This window comes from Sparus aurata, chromosome 6 (genome assembly GCF_900880675.1).
Source record: "Sparus aurata chromosome 6, fSpaAur1.1, whole genome shotgun sequence".
Lineage (NCBI taxonomy): Eukaryota > Metazoa > Chordata > Actinopteri > Spariformes > Sparidae > Sparus > Sparus aurata.
The window spans coordinates 24,524,145-24,540,991 of record NC_044192.1 but is presented as its reverse complement, the minus strand read 5'-3'; the positions used below and the strand labels follow the sequence as shown (position 1 = coordinate 24,540,991).

The window sequence follows — 16,847 nt, the reverse complement described above, 5'->3', positions numbered from 1 at the left end:
GGAGATCTACTTCAATCACTCAGATAAATTAAGAAAGAAAAAAAAGTAAATCTGCACTGGCAGGAGGCAGCTTGAAATAGTGTCGCTCATGAAAAACATTAAAATGGAAAGTACCCCACCAGGTGTTCATATCTGTTACTACAGATATAAAACTAAACCAGAATCATTTGCTAGGAACCAACTATTTCTTTACATGTTGTTTGTGAAAATGCTGGCTTTCAGATGTATGTTCTCCTATAAGCTTTTTTCACAGCAGATATTGACTTGTCATGGAAGGAAAAGCACAGGTGTTGCTAATAATGTCTATTCAGCACTATTTAAGTGAGGGACGGACTGATTATGAGCCTGGCTGATTAATAGGGATGATATTCAGCATTTTCCCAGTCACTGGTATCAGTGTTTTCTGTGACCAATTGCAGAATAACTTTAAAAATGTTCTACTTTGCTCTGATGCAGCATTCTTTCTCTCTCTAGTCACCATTCTACAGTTTTACTCAGTGTCCTGCTCACAACATCTGACTGGTTACACGTCATGAGTAATAGCAGAGTAATCTGAATCTGCTAAGTAAGTAAAATGAGCAAAGGAGTGGAAGTATGAAGAAAATGTACAGAAACAAGTATCATTGAACATTCTTCTTTGATTACAAATAATAAGTATAGATGTCGGCACTGATAGAGCCGTGTCCATCAATCCAGAATTAAAAGCAACAATACATAACTTTCTGGAGAGAGATCCTTGATAGTTGAGTCTCACTTCCAGGTCAACAAATACTGACGCTTTAGGTTGGCTTTGGACCCAATAATCTATGATTGACTGGCACCCTGTCCAAGTTACAATAATGTTATACATTCATTTGTTCACAAAATACAAGACAATTACAATGGAAACTCAATTACTACTTTATTAAAAAATAACATTTAATACGCAATGATACAACACTGTACATGTAGAGTGTGAGTGTGTGTGTGCAGGGGGAGCAAAGGTGTCCCAGAGAAAACTGTGAGTGAAGGGCTGCTGGTCAGCTGTGAGGACGTGCTGTCGTCTCATGCTGCATTCATCACACATGGTGGTTTCACTGGTGTTCCTCCAAGAGCAAACAACTTAACTTAGCTTTGACACACTGGAGGTATCATATTAATAAGTTGATTTCTGCAGGACATTCAAGAGCAAATTGATATTCCTGCTCCAAGTAGATTCAAATCTTATGGGAAAACTCACAAACCCTGAGTGTCTGACATTTATTATAGCTATTTTTAGTCAGACGTTAGTATTTCTGGTATGCCCTCATGTTGTGAATGCAGCATTAGTCCTGAGAGGAGAAAGGTAACTGTAGGGTCTGCTGTTCTGGGGTCAGAGGAAGTACCTGATTCTGTGCTAAACCAACCAATCACTTCTGAAAAATTGCTTCAAAAAAATACCTCACATGTCCATGACTACTGTGTTGGAACATAAATCTTTGCGTACTGAGACCCCTGGAAAATCCCACAGAAAGGTTCAGCTAATACTGTATGGCCCTGTTATAGAGTGGAGTTCTGCATCGTCTCAGACAGATGCCTTAGTGCATGTCATAGAAAAAAAGACACCACAAAATTCCTAAATGCATGGTAGATCGTGACTAGTGGTATTTTACAGAATATCACATTATTTCACAAAATAGTGGAGCAGTCTCACAATAGACTTGTCCATACTCCAGTGGACAACATGAAGCACTGACGATGTGAGATGGCAGTATTTAGCTCTGCAACAATGTAACAGCACTTGGAAGAAAAAGGATAAAATAAAATATTCAAATGGAGATAAGTGCCAGGTCGGACTTCTCCTGCTAAGTCAGTCAAGTCCACAGTTTACGGAGGCGTTTTAGTATCTTTCTGTTTGCCCTAAACTTTGTGTCATTTGTTAAATTGCTACATATAAAAGAACTGGCAGTGTTAGGATAAGCCAGATGACACACACACACATACATACTTCATTTGTCAGGCCATCAATTCTCTGGTTAATTGAGAAAAAGGAGATCATTTCATGCACACACCGTCTCTTCATTTTGGGTTATTTTATTAGTGATCACGAGACGTCAAGTATGCCAATTTTAAACTCGAGTGTAAAGTTAAGGAAGTGGTTTAAGTGGCTGACAATGAGCCGTGAACGTGCTGAACATTGTTGCATTTCTTAATGCATCTCAGTTTCAAGGCATGTGTGGAAGACTTCATCATGCTAATTATATGACTAAGGAAGGAAAGGCTTGATAATTCAGGAAGGCTAGCTAATAACTCAAATTGTCAGAGTTAATACTCGGTGAAAAGTACAAAATTAAGTAAATGACGTACTAAACTGGCTAATACAAATTCTATTGAGGGACTATGGCGTGGAGAAATATTAGGTTAGATAAGAAACTTCCTCTAAGAGTTGCAGAATCCCTAATTCTTGGAAGGTAGAAAAAAAAAAAAAGCCTTGTCTTAATGGCAGCAATTTTAGCTTTTTGTTGGAAAGTTTCCCACATCAATATGATTCACAAACTGGGTTGTTTAACAACACACTTGCATCATTGCCCTGAGAAATACGTTCCCTCGCGGCTATGGGTCTGGAGATGCCTTTTGATTTTGTCTGAACGGCTGAAGCATTTGCCACAGACAGGACAACTGTAGGGCTTCTCCCCAGTATGGATCCTCATGTGAACCTTCAGGTGAGCCATCTGTGTGAAGCCCTTTCCACAAATCTGGCAGCGGAATGGTTTTTCCCCCGTGTGGCTACGCTGGTGCTCCTGGAGTCTGCCGGAGGAGCTGCAACATTTGCCGCACACTCCACAGCGGTAAGGTTTTTCTCGCGTGTGCACTTGTACATGCACATGGAGGTGGCCAACGTGACTAAATGCCTCACCGCAAACCTTGCAGCAAAAGGACGACATGTGGCCTTGTAAAGGAGATTTTTGATGGGGGCAGTCCACGGCATTGGCTCCTTGGTTGCGCATGTGAGAGGCCTGACCTCTGTTAGCACCAGTTCCATTTCCCTTAGCACCAACCATCTGTCCTCCATTCTCCACCCCAATAATGTCAATGTTGTTCTCGTTTGAGCAGTTTGGGTTCACTGGCGCTAAAGGCTGGGCACCGCTGTTTGAGGAAGTTGAGCCTCTGTGGGCTCCTCCACTCTCTACCTTCACATGCCTTGAGGGGCCTCGAGATCCGGGGTCCCTCTCCCTGTTCTCCACTCCTTGACTCTGAGGGAGGTTGGACGTGTGGGGGGCTTCCTGGGGATATTCATTTCCAACACGCGGAGGAGTGAACATGTTCTCTGGCGTGCTGCAAGAGCCGTGGCCACGAAGCTGATCATCTCCTTGGTTGGCCTGGAGATCTCTCTTATCCTTTATCTGAATAGGGATACGCTCTTCGTGCCCCATGCTGGGACTCCACTCACGGCGTGGATGCTCACCATCCTCCTCGTCCAACAACGCCATGGACGGACGATCTGAAAACACAACGAGAGGTAGAGGCTAAGATCAATAACATCAGCTACATTTCTGCAAAACACAACCACGTCTATTTATATGCCATATGGCACTTGCAGTTCACAGAAATTCAGAGTTTGCTTATAAAGGTTGTATCTGAGTATCAAAATGGATAGAGTCTCAAGTTAGCTGCAGCTGAACACAAGCTACAGACACTTTCAAACTATGGCAGAGCCTTCAGAGCATGTGGAAATACTAAGAGTGTTCTTCTGTAAAACAGTTTTTTAGCAGACAAACTTTTTTTCATCAAAACGCAAAGAGCTGAACTTACTACCATCTTGCCTGAAAATAACAGAAACCCGAATTTGATAAAGGTGATACACAACATGAATAAATTTCAACTAGGATACAGCATACAACATACAGGGCAGTACCAATGCTCCCCACAGGAAACTGTTTGGCAGCATGGAGAGTCACCAAAATCCTGTCACATCTTTTCTTGTGATCAATGTAGTTGTGCAATACTGTCCAAAACAACAAACACTCACTTTAACATATTTTGATCTGCTATTAAGCAGTAAGGGGACGTTTATAATCGCCAATAATGTTGTATGTGATGTCTACTATATCAAGTGTTCACTCTTTTGGACTTGTGTGTTTCACAACATCAACAGTGGATGTAACAGAACAAACACTGATGTCAAGTGCCAATGAACGTGCGCGCAAAAAGATGTCTACAAACGGATTGAATTCAGATGTGCGTAACAGATTTACACTCATACACAGTGACTTCTTTGGCAGTAGTTTGAGCCATGGGTCTGTGTGGAAACCGAGTTTGAAAATTGGAGAAAACAACCACAAGCGCAGTGACACAACAGGTGAATAGCGTGTATTCGTGTTGTCAGTTTTCACCAAGTTCTGTCACTGTCAAATAAACCATGACTCACTCAAAACGCGCAAAAGTATCCTGATATAAGTAAATGCTAACCCTGGAGTAGGCTAGTCGGCTAAACTAGCTGGTTGGCTAACGAACAAAGGTTGCTAACGCGCTAGCCGCTCCACAACAACAGCAGCTAACGTCAACTAGCCCGCTAACAGCTAAAGTTAACTTGTCTGGAAGTGGAGGAACATTATCCTGAGGCTCTTTGCTGTGTTATTGCTTTGTTCCTGCACACGGCCATTCTAGTTTCACTCCCCAATGCCACCCACACGCTCGGCTGAAAGGACATAAAGGGGCGCAACTGCACCGTTAGCTTTCAGCGGAGCTAACCTGGCCATATTTCAATTCCAGCGTCTCGAAGCCTGCGTCTCAGATGGTCGTTCTCCCGCTCCCGGATCGCTATCTCCTCCTGGTACTCCAAAATCGTGTCCTCGACAGATTTGTAGATCTCCTGCGCAGCGAGCATGAGACGCTCAGTCAAAAAGACGTTTAAAAACTGCAGTTTGGTCATTTTCTTGGGTTGCACGGAGCTCCTGCTATCCTCCAAAATGGACCAAAAAAGATGCTCGACCCAATCACGTGACCCAGAGTAGTTTCTTCTTCTTCTTCTTCTTCGTCTTCTTGTCCTCCTACTTCTTCCCTTCCTGTTATTTCCCAAGATTTGTCTAATTGTGGTAGGCATACACGACTTACACTTTCAGTTTCGACAAATACACATCTGTTGTGGTTTGCTTATATTTCGGCGCTGCAGTTTGGTTTGAGTTCGTTCAGGACACAGAATCTGACGGGTCACAGAATCTTGTGCTGCACCTGCTGCCATCACAGTCTGACAGAACAGCATACCCTCATGTGGCAAGTGACCGAGATCTGGCACATTACAATAAACTGCAACAGTGGCGATATATCTTAGATTGATTATGAAAACTTTCTGCAGGCTGCGTTTGTCATGAGGCTGCTCATGGTAGTTAAATGTTTACATGAGGTCATCACACATTTTATACAATACAGATCATGTCAACATCATCAGATTTCTGTCCAGTCACTACACATCTTAAGTAAGATGCAGTCTTGGTATGATGTACTTCAGTTATGCTTTGTTATTGTTTACTTTTTTAAAATATGTTTATCAGTTAGAAACAAGTAAAAAGGTGTGAAAGTTTCACATTTTACGCCTGGGCCTTGTAATAATAACAGGTTGCTTGCTGAAGCAAAACATAGACAAAGTGATCAGATAGTGGAAGCACCCTCTGCCAGCCAGCTTTGACATTTGTATGTCTATTTGTATGCATGAAGCTTTAACAAAGAATTCTGCATCGCGGTGTGAAAATGTGCCATTTTGTGTCTGTGTCTGAGTAACAATAGAAACAATAAGAACATGGTATCTCACTACACTTACACTATGTGGGTATATAAACAGTGTGTGGCTTACACTGTAGGCTACAGAACCATAGACTCATGGGCTGGAACACTGCAGTATGGAAGGGTTCAGGAGATTATTATACATGCATCTCCAATCAGGGGCAGAGTCATCCAATTAAAAAAAATAATAATAAAAGTAAGCAAATATGTAATATGAAATATAAACAGTGAACCCATTGTAAACAGTTGTTATAATTAAAATACAAATATCAACATGTGGATATAATAATATAAATGAGGTGATTATTAAATATATTGAGAAGTGAAATAGAAATAATAAGACACATTTTGAATCACAAGGCAGAATATGATGTCTTCAAATATTTTTTTAAGTTCATTTATGTATTTATTTATATATATATTTATTTATTTATTTATTTATTCCAAACGCATAAATTAGCACCGTGTCGTCGCCTGGTTGTACTCCAGCTCAGCAGGTGGCGCCACTTGTGCTGACAAAAGCGGAAGTGACCAAACATCGAAACTTGTTCGCTCCTCCACGTGTGTGAGAGCAGAGCAGGCAGTCACATTTGCAGGTCCGCAGCCCCACGATGAAACGACCAAGTAAGTCAGCACTGATATAGAAGTTATAATTTAGCTAATAGAAAACAACTCTTTAATGTCTTACTGTTCGGTTAATCCGCCGAGCTAATAAGATAACTGTTTTAGCCGACAGCATCCATTATTCGTGGCTCTGCATTAGCTTCGCTTTAGCTAACAATTCAACAAATGTTCAACTGTGGTTGTGTCAACGGTGTTTTTATCATTCATCCTCAGAGTTAAAGAAAGCAAGTAAGCGGGTGTCATGTTCCAAACGTTATAAAATACAGAAAAAGGTAAGAGTTTGTAAATTACTAAAACATTTTTAAGCTTAATGGTCGGCCTGTGTGGATGAGATTGCTACGGCTACTCTAATTTATAACCCGTTTGATGTATTGTTCTGGTGATATGTGTTTAGGTCCGGGAGCACAACAGAAAGTTAAGAAAAGAGGCAAAGAAGAAGGGAGTGAGTAAACGACCGAAGAAGGACCTCGGTGTGCCCAGCAGTGCTCCCTTCAAGGAGGAGATCCTGAGGGAGGCAGAGCAGAGGAGGCAGCAGGTGACAGCCATGTGCTCTGATGATGCAGTTTATTATAACGACCAGCATGTATACATGCAGTGTTGTTTTCAGATGGCTGTATACATCTACTCTAGTTCTCAAAAGTGGTTTAAGATGAAAATTATCTTGGTCCCATATGTACATATGTGGGCCAAGATCATCTCGGTCTAAAGATGCTTTTGGGAAACAGTACAGTCTGTACAGTTTTTTTAAGTCGACTTGTGTTGGTGCAGCCTTATTTATACCACTCAGTAAATGGTCTGTTTATTCGGTTTTGCAGATTGAAGAAGAAAAACAAAGAAAGAGACAAGCTAAAAAAGCGGAGCGAGCCCAGAAAAGGAAAAAGGAAAAAGAGCCTGCAAGTAAAGAAACAGAACCCAAGGTCAAGAGGGTTCGACAGGTAAAAGGCACCAGTGAAATCATCAGTCTGTTGGGGTTAACTACTCTGCGGTTGACTTACACTTTTTTTGCCTTGTTTTCACAGGATGTGGATACAGAGAAACAGACCGCCCCAGACAAGAACTCAAAACAGTACCTCTGCTCCGAGTTAAACAAGGTAAGCCCACCCAACCCCAGTCAGCAGTCATCTGTGACAGGAATGTCTTCCCTGATGATCCTTAAACTTACCTCACTCTCTTATTTTTCAGGTAATTGATGCATCGGATGTAGTGATAGAAGTCCTCGATGCTCGGGATCCGCTGGGGTACAGGTGTCCACAGCTGGAGGAGGCGGTGCTGCAAAGGGAAGGCAACAAGAAGCTGCTTCTGGTTCTTAACAAAATAGGTAAATGGACATGAGATGCTGCTGTGTTAATGTAGTTATGCACACAGACAGATGAGCGATTGCACCTACACGTCTTGAGTTTTGTTGAATTTGATTTTCTGTGTTATAGATCTAGTACCAAAGGAAAATGTGGAGAGGTGGATACAGTGTTTACAACAGGAGTTTCCGGTGGTGGCATTTAAAGCATCAACACAAATCAAGGACAAAACAGTGGTAAGAGGTGCATTATTTTTTTTTGTTTACAACCCTTTCTTCCATAGTTTGGATTTTTTTGTCACTTAAAACAAACTGCTGCTAATGTTGTTTATACCTTTGTTATAATATGGAGGACTGAGAAGGTTGAGCAGCTTGTGTTGTGCTACTACAACTGGTTATAACCTCCAAGAGTAACAAACAAACTACACAAATTTCATGGCTCTGTCCAAAGCAGAGCTGACATGTGTGTTTGTGGACAAAATGGTTTCCAATATGTGCATAGTGTCTGCATGGGAGCACGCTTGTTTCTTTACATGTGAATGGTATTTAAAGTAGTTTTACATAAGATCTTCTTTCTCACTTCTTCAGCAAGCCAAGAAGAGCAGGATAGTTGCCTCCAATGAAGTCCTGGACAAATCGAGAGGAGCAGCCTGCTTTGGAAACAGTTTACTCACTGAGCTCCTCACAAGTCTGGCTGCAAGCAAACAGAGTGAAACTTCACTTAGAGTGGGTGTAGTTGGTAAGATCAGTGTTTCTACATATAAAGTTACCTCCTTTGACATGATATTGTATCAGTTGTGGATTTAGAAGAACTGAGTTCTATGATGAATTAAAATCCTTTACTGAAGGGCTTGTATATGCTCTTAAAAGTTAGAAAAATGCCTAGTTTAGGTCAGGAATGTGCTTAATTTTCGCCATAGTCTTGTTTCTTCTGCACAGTAACTCCTCTAAGTCAAAGTATTTCCATTATTGATCCAGAATTTTACTATCTGCTTTGTAATGTAGTTTTCATTCTTTTGAATTGAAAATACATAGTCTGAATGTTCATTTGTAATGCTCTTTTTACCTTCAGGTTTTCCTAATGTGGGGAAGAGCAGTCTCATCAACAGTTTAAAGGGGGTTCTTGCGTGCAATGCTGGTGTCAAGAGAGGCATCACAAAGTGAGTGACAAATCAGCAGAAAAACTTTCTCTAAATGGATTATAGCATTTACTTTGTGATTTGTACCACAGTGTATAGTTGGCACCATTGCAGAGAGTTGTAATTTACACATCAACATATTTCTTAACCCCCTTGTATTTGTAGCTGGTCCCTAAAGTGAAGAATTGTCAACCTGTCGTCATCTCCCTCAGATCAATGCAGGAAGTGCACATCTTGAAGAATGTAAAGCTAATGGACAGCCCAGGAGTCATAGCCTCATTGTCCAACCCACCAGCCTCGATGGCTCTGAGGAGTCTGCAGGTGGAGGAAGGCCAGGAGAGTGTGCTGGAGGCTGTCAGGACTCTGCTCAAACAGTGTGACAAGACTCAGGTAGGAGGAGAGATGAACTGTCAACTGATGAGTTTGGGTGTTTTGTAAATTAAACCGTTTTAGTAATTTCAGGTCTCCTGCTCTTGTTGTTTCAGATCATGCTTCAGTATACTGTCCCTGACTTCAGGAACTCTCTGGAGTTTTTAAGCTTGTTTGCCAAAAAGCGTGGATATCTGCAGAAAGGTGGAATCCCCAACACAGAGCAGGCAGCCACAGCTTTCCTTGCCGATTGGACAGGGTGAGCGTTTGTATTTTCCTAAAGGAGGAAGGTTGAGCAGCAATAATGCATCAGTGTGGAAATGAGGACAAAAACGCAAATCTAGATTTCTTTATGAAGACTTCTAATCCAACTCTGATCCCAACACTGTGCCAGGAAAATTGCACATATTCAAATTCATAGAATAGGGAGTGGTGTGTGTGTATGTGTGATTTAGATCTCACAGGAGTTTTCTCTCCTCAGAGCCAAGATGAGCTATCACTGTAAGCCACAAGAGAACCGCAGCCTACCCGCCTACATGTCCGATGCTGTGATTGCTGAGATGAAGAGCGGCTGGGATCTTGACCAACTGCAAAAGGGCAACAAGGAAACACTGAAAGGTATTTTATAACCACCTGAATATCTCTAAAAATGTACATTTCCAGCTGTGCAAGGATTAGAGAGAGAGTGCAGGACTCTAAAATGCAGCAGCGCTAAAGGTCAGTCTGCTGTATCAGCTCAGTCTACAAAAAGAATGTTGTTGCTTCTGTCTGTTCCATAAAACAACTTTTGCTTCTTTCAGGTATTAAATTCCCAAACCAGGCCAGCAGTATAAGCATTATCTCTAAAGGCCCGACTGCCGGTCTGCTGAATGTCAGCGACATCTCTGAAGATAAACCTGGCGCTGCGGCCACAGAGACAGTAGCAGAGCAGAATGATGAGAATAATGAGGTAACTTACTGCCAGACAATACAGCTGCTTCAGATCAGTCAAGCAGACTGGTCTGCTGGAAATGAGGACAAAAACGCAAGTCTTGATTTGTTTATGAAGACTTCTAATCCAACTCTGATCCAGCTGACTGAACTGCTTTGTTTTAAATGTTGAAGTCACTCTGTGTATCTTGATGACTTAAACATCTGCTCTTCTTACAGCCTGAACAAACTACCAAGGAGGAAAATGAAATGGTAGAACCGGAGAAACAAAAGGAGCCACTCAAAAGTAAATTGTTTTTTTAAATTAATATTTGCTCAAATCCACACCTATTAGACCTTATTTTTATATCACACCTTGTCTTTCAGAACAACCAGGCCGCGTGCAGTTCCAGTCTGTCCCCATCGACATCAGCCTCTCTACAGATGCCTATGACTTCAACACAGATTTTAAATGAGCTTTGCCTTCACACTTATTATGATTGTGTGCCTGCGCTCATGTGGTCTGGTTGACATGCAGTCCGGGATCTGTCAGCATACATGAACATGCTGACAAAGAATCACCGTCAGGAAAAAAGTTGATTCAGTTTGAAGGCACTGCCTAGTTGAGTTATTTCATGCAGCTCCTTGGTATTTCTGACCCTCTTTAAACTTTTAACCTGGGAGACAGCATCCAGGCAAGAAGTAACTTCCCATCCTAGACCACATTTTTCAGTCGGTGGCTCCATTAAACTTTGTATTGCTAGGACTAATCCCTTCAAAGGAGATGGACTTATTTCTTAAGTGGTTGTGTGTGTATATGTCCACTGATGGCCGTTTTAAATGTCATTTGAGGTTATTTGTAATTGTGTTCATGCAGAATACTGTAAATAGACAACATACTATACATGTAATAAACCCTCTACAAAGTCTATATCTGTTGGTTCCTCAACTGCCTTTTTATATTTTTCTAAATTATGAATTTGCACAATACCAGTTGCACACTGTAGTGACAATTCAACTGCTTTGTCTTTACTTGTAGCTCTTAAATAAATTTTCAGTAAATATTTCACAAAACCTGACCGTCTTGGGAAAAAAAAGTAACAGGTCCATTACAGATAGTTTTTTTGAAATCACAAGATTTAAATTGGTTTTATTTCATGTACTTTACAAAAGATGACATATTTACACTTACAAGGTAAATGCATTGTCCAATATGTATAAAAACTGATGGGAATAAAAGATGAGAACTTCGTACAAACATATTCTTTTTTTGCAGAGGTGCAGTCTGCTTAGTGGTCTGAATTCATTAAAAACCATAATGTAACAGTTCAATGAGGCAGTACAGTACTGAAATAGTTTTGATTTATGGCAGAGTTGATAGGTGGGAAAAATAAAAATGGTAGTGTCGTAACTTCACTGCAATTAACTGTAGGTGCTCTTTAAAAAGTAATTGAAACACCCCTCAGAATAATTGAATAAAACGAGGATCAGGAGTAAAAAATTGCATTTTCTGTACAGTTGTGATGTAAATACTGAACTAGGCTCAGATCACTATAACAAGGTGTCCAAACATGGATGTGATCAATAACCCTATGTGCAATTACAAATACAAAATCCATTACTTTTCCACAGGGAAGTACTGAAATGAGGTAACTTTATAAGGAATCTTTTTAAAATGTATTTGTGTTACCACTGAGGCAACCAAACTGCTGTAGTGTGAAAATAAAGTAAATAAGTCAATATTAAGCTGCATGTGCACATCCCTTCTAAAGCCATTATTACTTTGACAGTGGCTTAAGTTGTACATGGTTGTCTTGGCACATTATCACAATGCATCTTATTACTGCTGCCTGGGATTGATGCATACATGATCTATTAAAAAGGTCATAACCTCCAGATGCAACAAGTTTTGAATCATGTTCAGGATAAATCGCTGCTCTTATAAGGAGGAAATCTTCTCTGTGCCTCTTAGTGGAAAAAAGCATGTCAGAGCAAACTCAAGGGTACTGACTAAGGAAATGTAAAAACAAATTCTGCACTCCAAGCAATAATAATGCAGGGTTACAGAAAAACGGTAAATTCTGTGTGTTCAGGGGAATGTGAGCGTACACACGTCTACATGTTCAGAGGATGTCAGAAGTGGCAAGTGAGAAGGCCTTACTTCATTCCTGAGATATCACGAGCTGCGGTCCTGCTGGGACATTGCTGGTCCAAAGTTCCTGAAACCAATTTCGTTTTCAATCTATTTGTCCCCTGTGTGTCTTCGCACAGGATTAAATTTTCCTGTAGGGTCTGGGATGAACCACTTGTCCCACAATTCAGTAAAGGAGGATGTTCTCCCCCACGGCTTATAGTGTCCATTCCAGTGGAGGAGTTTGGCAGCTTTTACAAACTGATTGGAGTAGCGGTTTCCCGCTCCACTTGCACCTGAAAAACAAGGTTTCGCTGTTATATAATCATTATTATTATTATTATTGTTATTATTATTATTATTATTATTATTATTATTATTATTATTATTATTATTATTATTATTATTAATAATAATCATCATCATCATCAGTACTTTTAACCTGAAAACTTCACATCCAACAGAGCTTCTTAAGACATTCTAAAGGTCTGTTGAAAGGAATAGTTCAACATTTTGGGACGTATGCTTATTTGGTTTCTTGCCTACAGTTACATGGGAAGATGATACCACACTCATATCTGCCTGTTCAGTATATAGTTACAGCCAGGAGATGATGACTGGGAACAGAGGGACATATTTACCATTGCTTCAAGAACTCTAAAAACTTAACAAAATACCGTCCAACTGTAAAAATCAGTTCAAGCTCAACCTCTTAATGGATTCTAGTTTCCTATCAGTAACAAACCAGAGCTTACCAAGGTGCCTGACATGCCACATGGGGTCGATTGAGGAGTGACGTTTGTAGAAAACAATGAGGAGGGGAGGGGTGGTGACACTCTCTGCCAGACTCTTACTGTACAGATCTTCACTGAGGAAACCAATAAGATTAAATTAATACAAACAGAAATAATAATTAAATTAACGTTCATTCATGTAAAATGGAAAAAAAAATCCCAATTTTTGCTTTCAGTTGTGTGGGTGTTTAGCAGGGATGACTGTCTCATATTCGCCCATCTTTTCAACAGTATGAGTAACGTACTGTGTGTTCAGTTCCATCCAGTGCTCCAGCTGCTGGGTGATGTTCTGGTTCCTCCACTCAGTCAGGTTGGCGATGATGACCCCAGGGTTAAAGGAGCATGTGTTGGCCCTCATCCCCAGCTTCTTGATAGCCTCCTTCTTGAAGTCCAGGAAACCTATATAATTATTCTATTGAAAAAGATTTGGATTTTAATCACACTTGTGATGCATAACGATAGATTGTTTTATATAACTGAATAAAGCAAGATCGTGGAAGGGATGCCTACCTGATTTCCAGCCCCTCGAACAATGCCCTTAGCAGATGCTGAATCACAGTCATCTGAGAAGGCAGCTGCGTGTCCTGGTTTGAGGTTGGTTTCATAAAGCTCCTGAATATCCCCTGTTGTAACACATATCAAGTTAATGAGTGAAATTGTACATGGAAAACACATTTTCTGAGTTACAAGTAGCTGTAAAATGTCTGGCCAAGGTAAATATCTTCCTTTATGGTGCCGTCTTACCTTGTACAATGACATCGTCATCCAAATAGACCGCTTTCTCTGCCTCAGGTATGTATACAGGCAGATAAAACCTGGCGAAACTCAACTGAAAAACAAACCATTAAAACAAAGTAAGCAAGAGATTAACATAAGTTAACAGTGGCATGGATATCTATCCTGGCCCAGTGATGAAGCATTTAGCAGTCTTACTGGTTTTGTAGCCTCCAGGGTTTGTGGATCTTTCAATATCTTCCTGTTGAGGAGCTCCGGCTGGAAAATAACTATCTTATATTTGATATTTTTCAGGTTCGTCTTACTAAGCCACACTCTGTAGATAAGAGAAAGGGAAAATGTTTTGTCAGACAATGGTTTATACTTGAATCAAATAAAATACATTTCACAAATTCCTCTTCTCTTAGGCACCTAAAGATAATAGAGATCTGCGTTATGCCCAAGTCAACATATGAAATGCATGAAGACTTGCTTTATTGTCTTACTTTAGGTGATCCACCGTGTCATTCATAGTCACAATGGTGAAGGCAACATTGGCTTTACTGTTCTGGTAGACACTGTTCATGGCAGCAATGACAGCACCGAGTCTGTCCCCAGCAGCAGTGATGAGGACGGGGATTTCCTCTCCTTTCCTCAACGCCTCTAGTCTGAGGTCAGGAGACAACTCAGATTCAAAGGGAAGAATCATCCCTGCATCTGGATAAAGACACATTTGGTGTTTTAAAAGTTGTCTCCAATGTTTACGGATTAGTCTGATAAGATGATCACAACAACAGTGCACACTAGATAGAGCAGCTGACACGCAGAGATAAACATACCAGGGTGTTCCTTGTGTAGAAAGTCACTGAGGTTGAGGAGATTTCGTTGAACTATGATCAGGAAGGCCACAGCCAGCAGCACAAGGATGACCACGTTTACTGGAAGGCACAATAAAGAGCTGGCATTAGTAATAGACGGCAACAGTGTCAGTGTGAGAACTGTGAAAACCACACCATGGGTGGAAGAAATGTGAGATTTAAATGACAGCTCAATTACATCTGCTATGTTACTATTGTTTTTCACCAGCACTGGGCTATCTGAACATAATGACAGAAACGTAACAGAGATGCCAATAAAGACACCGCTTCATCCAAACTGACTCACCTCTCCTCAGTGTCATGACAACGGCCTCATCCGTTTTCCAGCGAAGAAATTCAACAAAACCAGTAAAAACTTAAAAGTTGACCTAAGTGCACCCAGAGGTGTATTAGCTGGCTAGCTAATGTGGACTGAGGTGAACCCGTTTATCTGCTGCACCGCTGCGTGGCTACTACATGAACACACAACGAGACCGCCGGCAAACTAGCGGCTTTCAACACACTCTTTATGCTTAAATCTGAAATATTTGCAGCGCAGGTAAAGTAAGCTCTGGAGAAAAATCAGTTAGAGCGGTAAAAGTAATTGACGGTAGAGCCAAACTGCCAACTCAACATCAACAAGTTTATCCGCTATCCCAAATTGCACGTAGTAATAGCTGCCCATGCATTTGCCTGACTATAAAATGACATTCGCTTGCTATTTCCAGCGTATAAAAATATTTCTGAGTTCAGTTAAGTATGATTTTATAATCTCATGACAGGGTATACAAGGTACGAATTACATGCTTAAAATAGAAAAGCTTCAAAAATAATTAGAAATAATAGCGGTCACCCATTTAGGCAGGCACAGCTTTCCACTAACCCCAGACAAAACTTGTCAAGAACGTGTAGCACTTCGCCCAATCCCTGTTTTTATAGATCTATGAACCTGCGCAGCTAACTCAAGTTATGATACTCGGGAGGAGCCGGATGGGTCCTCGACAACACGACGTATCTTTTTGAAACCGGAAGCCAAACAGCCTCCGCTTGTATCCGCTTGAGCTAAATTCAGTCTGTTTGTTCATTTTAAGCGGAAAGATGTTGTCTATATTCAAGAGCATTCCAACGCACATGGTAGGATATAATGCGATGAAATGTGGTGGAACTATATAGTCATGCGAGCCATTCATAAATGCCTTTATATCATGATAACGGTAATTGTTAGCTAGTCAGTGCTATGGTTCAATCAACGTAACAGCTGCTAGCTAACGCGATGCTATCCTCTGAAGACATAACCAACGTGTTATGTCCTATAGTAGCTTTTAACAAAGCCGCAAATGCAATTCGTAACTTCTCTTCCGTTATTTAACATTTTCCTTATATTCGTGTCACGTTAAACAAAGCTATTAATCAACACCCATGTGACACCTGCTACCGGGTTTGCACAGCTGGACCCACTAACTTACCATCCTCACGTCAATGTGAACTCATTGTATTATAACTATCTTCCTTCTTTATTGTTGCAGGACTATAAAGGCCAGAAGCTGGCTGAACAGATTTTCCAAGGAATAATACTCATCTCAGCAGTAAGTAAACATGATGCATTCAAATTAGCAATACAAATGTCCCATTATAGCAAGAGCGTTTTTACCTGTTCAGTTTCTGTGATATCATTTGTATGGTTTTTTCCAGGTGATTGGATTCGTGTATGGTCTGATCATTGAACAGTTCGGGTGGACAGTGTACATAGTCTTGGGTGGTTTTGCAATTTCCTGTGTGGTAAGTTTTTGTTTTGCTTTGTAGTTTTTTATTTGTAGGGAATGAGTAGTATGTAGACATGTTGGAAACTCAACTTGGGTTTCTGCAGTTAAACCCTTGTCTGTTAACACTTATTGAGGCCCATACATAACAGTCAACTTTATGATTTTTTTCTTCCGTGTCTGTCCTTCAGTTGACCCTGCCTCCATGGCCCATGTACAGACAGAATCCTCTAGCCTGGCAGCCAGCTTTACCAGAGACCAGCGGGGAGCCCAGCCAAAAACCTCAGGAAAGTCTCAAGAAGAAGAAGCACAAATAACTCAGAATCATCCCTACCTGGCTGTTAATACATCCTTTTTATATTGGAAATTATTTTGAATTTTGTCCCACAGGTCACATTTGAAGCATTTTTGAAGAAAACACCATTACAGTGTTTGATCAATCATTAAATACTTATGTCCAAATAATAAACATCTGATACTGTCCATCTTTCATAAATGGGATGTTTGATATGTGTTC

General features: G+C 40.7%; 4 protein-coding genes and 2 non-coding genes across 6 annotated transcripts; 4 read left to right on the top strand and 2 right to left on the bottom strand.

Annotated features, from left to right (window-relative positions):
• Positions 1-876: 876 nt before the first annotated feature.
• LOC115582961 (histone-lysine N-methyltransferase PRDM9-like) lies at positions 877-5,201 on the bottom strand. The gene is made up of 2 exons (XM_030419228.1): positions 4,711-5,201; positions 877-3,460 (listed from the first exon to the last, which is right to left on the bottom strand). Exons 1-2 carry the CDS (start codon positions 5,060-5,062, stop codon positions 2,541-2,543), a joined length of 1,272 nt encoding a protein of 423 aa, XP_030275088.1. The 5' UTR covers positions 5,063-5,201; the 3' UTR covers positions 877-2,540.
• A 1,010-nt stretch (positions 5,202-6,211) lies between these two features.
• gnl3 (G protein nucleolar 3) lies at positions 6,212-11,005 on the top strand. Its single transcript, XM_030419227.1, has 15 exons — positions 6,212-6,363; positions 6,577-6,635; positions 6,758-6,898; positions 7,179-7,298; positions 7,383-7,454; positions 7,546-7,681; positions 7,791-7,894; positions 8,246-8,396; positions 8,730-8,817; positions 9,009-9,186; positions 9,282-9,424; positions 9,647-9,783; positions 9,966-10,114; positions 10,315-10,381; positions 10,462-11,005. Exons 1-15 carry the CDS (start codon positions 6,351-6,353, stop codon positions 10,548-10,550), a joined length of 1,647 nt encoding a protein of 548 aa, XP_030275087.1. The 5' UTR covers positions 6,212-6,350; the 3' UTR covers positions 10,551-11,005.
• LOC115584195 (small nucleolar RNA SNORA47) lies at positions 8,005-8,139 on the top strand. Its single transcript, XR_003984516.1, has one exon. It is a non-coding gene; the product is annotated as a small nucleolar RNA SNORA47 (small nucleolar RNA).
• Positions 9,481-9,555, top strand: LOC115584193 (small nucleolar RNA SNORD19). Its single transcript, XR_003984514.1, has one exon. It is a non-coding gene; the product is annotated as a small nucleolar RNA SNORD19 (small nucleolar RNA).
• Positions 11,006-11,164: 159 nt separating the features above from the next.
• glt8d1 (glycosyltransferase 8 domain containing 1) lies at positions 11,165-15,482 on the bottom strand. Its single transcript, XM_030419229.1, has 9 exons — positions 14,878-15,482; positions 14,553-14,651; positions 14,220-14,430; positions 13,933-14,050; positions 13,744-13,828; positions 13,510-13,622; positions 13,245-13,411; positions 12,961-13,073; positions 11,165-12,501 (listed from the first exon to the last, which is right to left on the bottom strand). Exons 1-9 carry the CDS (start codon positions 14,891-14,893, stop codon positions 12,317-12,319), a joined length of 1,107 nt encoding a protein of 368 aa, XP_030275089.1. The 5' UTR covers positions 14,894-15,482; the 3' UTR covers positions 11,165-12,316.
• Positions 15,483-15,540: 58 nt separating this feature from the next.
• Positions 15,541-16,813, top strand: spcs1 (signal peptidase complex subunit 1). The gene is made up of 4 exons (XM_030419230.1): positions 15,541-15,704; positions 16,097-16,156; positions 16,263-16,349; positions 16,522-16,813. Exons 1-4 carry the CDS (start codon positions 15,669-15,671, stop codon positions 16,645-16,647), a joined length of 309 nt encoding a protein of 102 aa, XP_030275090.1. The 5' UTR covers positions 15,541-15,668; the 3' UTR covers positions 16,648-16,813.
• The last annotated feature ends 34 nt before the right edge of the window (positions 16,814-16,847 follow it).